The 7,292-nt window shown below is 42.0% G+C and overlaps 1 protein-coding gene across 3 annotated transcripts in view; it reads right to left on the reverse strand.

Annotated features, from left to right (window-relative positions):
- CFAP54 (cilia and flagella associated protein 54) overlaps positions 1-4,564 on the reverse strand; it is a 104,662-nt gene extending 100,098 nt beyond the window's left edge. For all 3 annotated transcript variants that reach the window (XM_086887700.1, XM_086887699.1, XM_086887697.1), the window contains exon 1: positions 1,213-4,564. In XM_086887700.1, coding sequence (XP_086743826.1) covers positions 1,213-1,532 — 320 coding nt within the window. In that variant the 5' untranslated portion in view covers positions 1,533-4,564. The remainder of the gene's footprint in view (positions 1-1,212) is intronic.
- Between the last annotated feature and the right edge of the window lie 2,728 nt (positions 4,565-7,292).

Raw genomic sequence — 7,292 nt, forward strand, 5'->3', positions numbered from 1 at the left:
CACCCTGTAACCTAATGCCTATGCTGTTTTTGAAGGAACTTTTGATACCCTGGGAAACTTGTGGGGTTTATGTTAAAGACCTGTACATTTAGAACAGAGAAGTACTCAGGTAACAACAGAAAATCAAGTATTCACCTTAAAAGAAGTAGTTGAGCTCTCATATCACAGTGCCTAATGCAGCAGGGAGAGCTACATGAGAAATGCACAGTCTGTAAAAGACATATGTATGCACTATGAATCACAGACCGATTCCAGTTGCTCTATCTTAACGGCATTACAAAATCTCGACTTATGCATACCCACAGATATGCATGTACGCGAGCAAACAAATATGCACTATTATACCTGCCATATGCTCTGCCTGCATCTATGTGTATAAAAATACACCAACGTAGACAGAGACATATGCACAGAAAGAGCTGTGTGGTGTTATCCTCGTGTAGCCCTACTTTTGAAGGCATGTACGTGCCCACAAGTGTTCACCCTCGCACGCAGCAGCACACGCTGGGGGGCTGCCAGTCCCTGCAGCACTGTCAAGGGATTTTCCCACCAGGAAGCTCAGGCAGCTCTGGCAGAACCAACAGTGGTGCTGCCAACTTCCACAGCCCCTCGTGCTTTTTCCCTAAAGCACTGACTTCTAGGAAGTAGTGAGAAGAGAGAATAAAATAAAATAAAATAAAATAAAATAAAATAAAATAAAATAAAATAAAATAAAATAAAATAAAATAAAATAAAATAAAATAAAATAAAATAAAATAAAATAAAATAATAAAACCCGCGGTGTTCAGATTCTGAGGAATTTTCGTTACAATGAAAAAGTACTATTTAAAAAAAAAACCAAAAACACACACACACAAAAAAAACCGGATTGCGGGCGCTTTGGCACACTGCTGGGGAAGTTCGTTCGGAGAGCAAACTCCTGGCTATCTCCCGGTGCAGCGGGCGCGGTACTCGCACGGCAGCCCGTGGCTGCAGCGTGAGGGGGAGCCGAGCAGCGGCGGGCGGGGAAGCGCAGCCCGGGAGCCGTGGCGCTGCCCGGCGGGCCGGAAAGCGCAGCCCGGTGGGAAGAGCCCGCGGGGCGGCTGAAGGAACACAGCGAAGCAGGAGGGGTGCGGCCGAGAAAAGGAGCTGAGGCAGGGGCAGAGAGAACCAGGGCCAGCGGCTGCCGGAGCGGGCGGCGACGCGGGAATCGGGGCGCCGGCGCAGCCCTACCCGTGGCGGTGCAGGTCGTGCTGCGACGGCTTGGCCTCCCTCACGCCTCGCAGCCGCCGCAGGGAGCTCAGGACGCGCCGCAGCTCGGCCTCGAAGCTGTCCACCACCGGGTTGCCCCGAGCCACGGGCCCGAAGAAAGCGGCGTGCGGGGCCTGCGGGCCGGCGGCGGGGGGCTGCGGCCCGGCGGGCTCCGCCATGCTCGGGCCGGCCCGGGCCCAGACGCTGTCTCCGGGCAACGGCCGCGGGCAGCGGCCCCGCGGGGCCAGCCTGGACGAGCCCGGAGGTGCAGCAGGGCTCGGCTTTTCCACAGCCTGTTTCATCGGGGATGGCACTTTGCACTTACTGATTGTGTCGCTGTGCCTACTGCACGGCTATGCATAAAAGAAAAAAGCGTGCTTACCCGCTAAATGCTTATGTTTGTCTATTGGGGAAAGAAAAGGGAAAAAAAGCAGTAAAAAGGTGAACTTTTGAAACTAGTAAACTACCAGCCCGTATTTATGTTATAGGAGGTGCCTATAGCAATCTATGTGTTTTGAAGTTCTTTACAGACACCGTGGTAAAGAGGTTTGGGAGGGATGTGAGGGAAACTGACTCTGTTGCCATGTTCGTCATCACGATGAGTGTAAGGGACAGCTGAACTGGAAACATGAAAGTGAAAGAAATGTGGTAAGTGGGCAGAGTGTCCTGACAACCAGGGCCTTTGGAGGCAGTTTCTTGACAGTGAGTGGAAAAGGATCAATAGAGATAGGAAAAGCAAAGAAACACTTGAAAACTACATTCAGATAATTCATAGATGACAACAAAATAACTACACTTCCCAACATCTGGAGACACACAACATCAGCATGCTGAATTATTGGAATCGGAAAATACTGCATTGGCAAGGTCAAAGAAATGACATGGGAATCATCTAGCTACTATTCATCCTTGGAAAATTGGGAAGATGCGAAAATATGATTAATTTATGACTAACACGTCTGACTCACTTTACACATTGATTTTGTATTGTTACCTGCTGGCAGTTGTGTGAATCCATTGTCCAACAGGTATTGTGAGACTATGGGAAGATCCAGTGACAATGGCTATGCATTTAGGTAACGGCAAATTTAGACAAAGCGCAAGAGGGAGTGGGTTCCTCAGATATGTGTGAAGGAGGTAGAAAATGAAGTCTGCAATAAAAAGACATGGCAAAAAGATTCTGATGCAGAGATTTAGAAATCATTGTGTTCAGAGACAAATTTTACAGAACAAATGAAATATGAGAACTTGGCTTGGAGAGCAGCTACTGCAACATTTAAAGATTTTTGCCTGTGCTTTGCCATGCTAACGAAAGAACTCCCTGTGATGGATACCAGATGACTAATAAAACACTGGCCTCCTGTGAAAAGTGGCCTGTGCCACTGTACATATTGCTGGTGGCATCCGTTTCAAGTCCCTATGAAGTTCTGAGCTAGTTTGACTCACTAGATGGTGCTGCATCCCAAAGGGCTGATACTCACATTCATGGAATGCAGGGAGTGCTGTTCTCAACCCAGCAGTGCCTAGAAGCTCCAAGGGGAACTTGAGAGACTGGAAACAAGACTGCTGAGTAAAACTTTATGTATCTCTAATATTTGGGTAGCAGATGGTGGAATGAATATAACATTTGTTATCTGGATTAGCTTTTCAGCCATAGAAAACAAACTGAGTCAAGGAAAACAATAAAGGAGAGGGAGTATAGCCATTCCCCAGAGGGCAAGATTGCAGAACTATGTAAAGATAAAGCTTTAACCAGTGGGAGGTTAACCAGGGCGTAGTTGGTCAGCCAGCTCATGAGGAGTTCATAGTCTAAAACTCCTGGGTCAGAGTTCAACAGGATCAAAGCATGCATTCCCTGTTAGGTGGAGGTTTAATGTATGGAGGGCAATTCTGACCCTCTCAGCACCAAGGGTGGACCATAGCAAGGAACTACCACCACAAGCACTATGGTGTGTACATTATTTCAGTTTTGGATGCTTACAATATTGATTCCTATTATACTGTTCTGGGGAAGACTGGAGTTTAAACTTCATGTAGTCTCCATCTAACATTTAGTGTGTTGAACATTTAATTGGGTCCAAAAGTCAAAAAGGCTTATAGATAAGTGATTAGAACTTTTTAACTGCAGGAGTGCAGATTCTTCAGAAGCATTCAGCTCATATAACCTGATCTTTACTGAGAAAAGTTTTATGTATACAAAACAGTAAGAGTGATGGCTAATGAAGTTTCAACCATGATAGGATAATTTTTTCAAAAGATAGAGCATACCTGTATAACTTGGAAAATTTATAGCAATTTTTTTGAATTACCTTACATTAGGGTCCCTACACGCTAAAAATACATAATCCATTGATTGGAAGGCTAATGATTCATTCATCATTGGTAGGTGAACATTTAGATCATAATTTGAACTACAGTAACATTAGGGAGAAAGTAGGACAGATTATGGAACATTGGCATGGACAGGATCCCAAGAAATGGAACTTAGATAAATCCTTTGACCCAAAGAGAGAGCATTTAGCGACCTGTGCTTTAATACCACCAGATCAGATAGAAGGAAGCTGCCTCATAAATAGAAGCACCCACAAAGAGTTAACATAGTAAAAACCCATATAAGGAAGTGTCTGCTTTGGGGCTAAGAGTATGCTTGAACTGTAAAGGAGGAAAACCTTGTTGCTAACTCATCAAGCTGCCTGCTTACTTCTTGTGTCTGTTCCACTTGTGTGAACAGCAGAGGTTACTGAGAGCAGACAAAAGGGGGAAACACTGCATGATCACAGCAGAGTTGGGCAGGAAGAGTGTGCAGTGATATCTGGGTTCAGGGGCTGAGGTAATGTCTGCTGAGCCCCATCTAGTACATCAGTCAAAGTTTGCTTCCTATGGATAATTCTCAGATGCATGTTCAGATCTCTTTCTAGGATGCTTGTAGCAAATATACACCTGAATTATGGTGCCAAGAGACTTTGCTGTTTGATATTCAGAGACAAGAAGCAGTCATGGATGCTGCATCACCAGAATTCTGCAGGGTAACTTGACAGTCCCCAGGGATTTGAAAGAGCTACATTTATGTCATCTCTTCCTTGATGCTTTCAGGAAAAATAATCTGAGCTGAAATTATTCTGTGCCTTCACTTAGTATCTTAGGCTGATAGGCTAATGAAGACATGAGAATTTAAAGTAATGCTTAATACACTTATGTACTACATATTCAGAATGGGGATCTGCATTTACTGTAGTTGCAGTATGCCTGCCTGGTCCTGAGAGCCAGTGGGAATCCACTTTGGGTAGGGTATTCTCCTTTGAGTAGGAGTGAATCGTTGAATTCAAAAAATAGAAGAAAATCTAGAGAAATAAGCAATAGCAGGTGTGTAGTGATTCTTATGGAGAAATTAACTTTGTGAGTTAGTCAAGCAAATCAAGGTCAGGAAACACATCATCTTATATGACAATACAGCATTTAATATTTACATGCTATAGAGGAATCATGTATAATACAAAGAAATGGCTCTAAGTTACCCAATAAAGCTGATAAAGCCCCATAAAAAGCCATCAGACAGCTGGAAGAAGTGAACTTCAGAAGCTGCTGAATCCCAGGAGCACTGGCACTTTATAAATATGAAGAAGTTATCCGATGGCAGTGGGAAAAAATAAGAACTTGTGCTGAGCTTACAAGAGGCAAAACACATGCTGGAATTAATGGACCTTCCAATATAACTAACTGTACAGGAAGCAGAGAGGTGCAGCAGACCTGCAAGCTTCTTGCTGTCACCTCCTGTGGCACTTGTCTGTACCTACAGCTAATGAGACACATATGGAAATCCTGGACCTTTATGAGCAGCTTTGAGAGATTATATATAGTCAGCATTTCCTTCCCACCTCCTTGCTTCTGGGCTGTTTTTGGTAAAGCTGCTTGTGGCTTACTGAAAGTGTCATTAGACTCAGATGCCTTACTTAAATCTGCCTTTACATTCAATTAAAATTTGTGGATTCCTACCCTTATCTAAGGGCTACTTACTACCTTTCCATAGGAAAGTTATCAAGGAGATGGGAGATACAATGTCCTGTTTTGATAGCATTTGTATTTTTTTGCTGTACCATGAAAAAACATATGATGAACTAGGAAGCGACATGCCTGATTGCAAAGGTAGGGAAATGTGAAAAGATGGTGGGAATGGCTTACTTAGGACACCATACAGTTTTTCAAACAAAGCAGCAGTTCAAGTCCTTTACTGAGGCAGTGACACATATTTGTAAAATATTTTGGTACTCTTCTTGTCAGTGAGCAGTATACAAAATTTGTCAGATAATGGCATGGTCTCTGAACTCTGGGACATAGATTAACAATAGCTGAGGCATGTGTGTCTTTTCATGAGACACTGATGATTTTTTAAGATACAATGAAAGCAGATCTGGGACAGTTTAAATGCAAGTGAAAGCTGAGAGAAGGAAAATGCTAAGTTTTCACTTGAAAATGGTTTTTGGCTTCCTTTCTGATCTAGTTCGTCAATGTTGTAAGAGGAAGGAAAAAGAGTGATCAACACAAGAAAGAACTGCAATGACTGAGAACTGTGCCAGTGCCAGGTTCTTACAGAGCTGCGTTCAAGCTTGGGGTGACAGTTGTCTCTGTGTTTTCATTGTATTGTATGAAAGGCTTTAGTGCCAAACTCTAAAGATGATGTGAGAGCTTTCAAGGTTATTGTATATGTATTTTTTTTTCTTTTAAAATCTAAGTGTGGATGCTCACAAAAAGGTTTTCTCAATTTCCTTTTATCATTTTGAAAATTTTCTTAGGCATATAAATTAATCTCAGTTGACTTGCAGAAAATGGGAGAAATCTGGGAGAAGTGATCTTGTTCAGCTGATTTTTCCCCCCATTGCAAAGAAAGTGTAGGAGTGTGTAATATTTGTGTGAACAATCTGTGAGATTTGACTCACCCACTCAAGTTGTATCATTATGCATTGAGTGGGTTAAGCAGTCTTTGGGGAGGGAGATACAGCAGGGGTTTTATATAGCTGCTTGAGTTTGTAAGAGGTTTAAACTGAAACATGACAGATTCTGAGATCTTCATAATGGACTTAAGTGCCAAAGGTAGCAGTTAGAAATATGAAAGTCCATGAGTAACTTTCCAAAAATGGAAATATTATTTCAAGGAGAGTGTTTGCCTACAGTTCATGTTGTTCTATTTTTTTAATATATACTTTAGTCCAGCTTACAAGTAAATTCTACTCAAGTAGACATCAACTGATGATGAGATTATTTTGCAAAGGCTTCTTGGGACCTGCAGATATTTCATCTGAGAATGTACTATTTTCAGTTCACTAGACAGACTATAGAGGAAAGTTCATATCTCACTTAAAGATTTTGTCTCAAATCTCAGGAAGATGTAGGGGTTCTTCTAATGAAGAAGCTACACCTAAGGCTAGTTTAGAGCAACAGTAAAGATGTCTTGCAGAAAAGCCCTGTAAATCCCTTCCTATTGTGAAAAAGTGAAAGTATGCATAAGATTTTTAGTGATGTGCATGGAATCTGCGTCTTAGAAACATTCTAAAAATATGGAACACTTAGATGTATGCATAAAAAAGCTAGACAGAGTCCTTAGTTAAAGACAATATCCAATTTATTGAGCAGAGATGGCTGAGGTCATTTTTTGCCATGAACTGTGAAGTACCAGAGAAGGAGTGTGGAAATTATTTCTATTTCAGCTACATTCGGCTTAAGCTGATTGCTAGATAGACATCTAGTAGTCAGATTTGATTTTGGAAAAAAAGTGGTGGCATGTCTTGTTTAAAATACATTTTCTTCATTTCATAAATATTCTCAAGACAAACATTAAATGAGAGAGAGTATAGCCTAGTCCAAGAAATAAATTAGTTCTGAAGATCTTCCCCAATTCTCCTGAAGCCAAGTATGACAATGCATTTTTATTCATATTCTCTTGACGCACATTTGCTGTTTATAATTCTGAGCTGCTGCAAATGCTGTAGATGGAAATGATCCTGGGGAAATTACACTATTGTTTGTATATATAACTACTGAGTAGCCAACTGCATCCTTATCATGAC

This window comes from Cyanistes caeruleus, chromosome 4 (assembly GCF_971803275.1).
Source record: "Cyanistes caeruleus chromosome 4, bCyaCae1.hap1.1, whole genome shotgun sequence".
Taxonomy (NCBI): Eukaryota; Metazoa; Chordata; class Aves; order Passeriformes; family Paridae; genus Cyanistes; species Cyanistes caeruleus.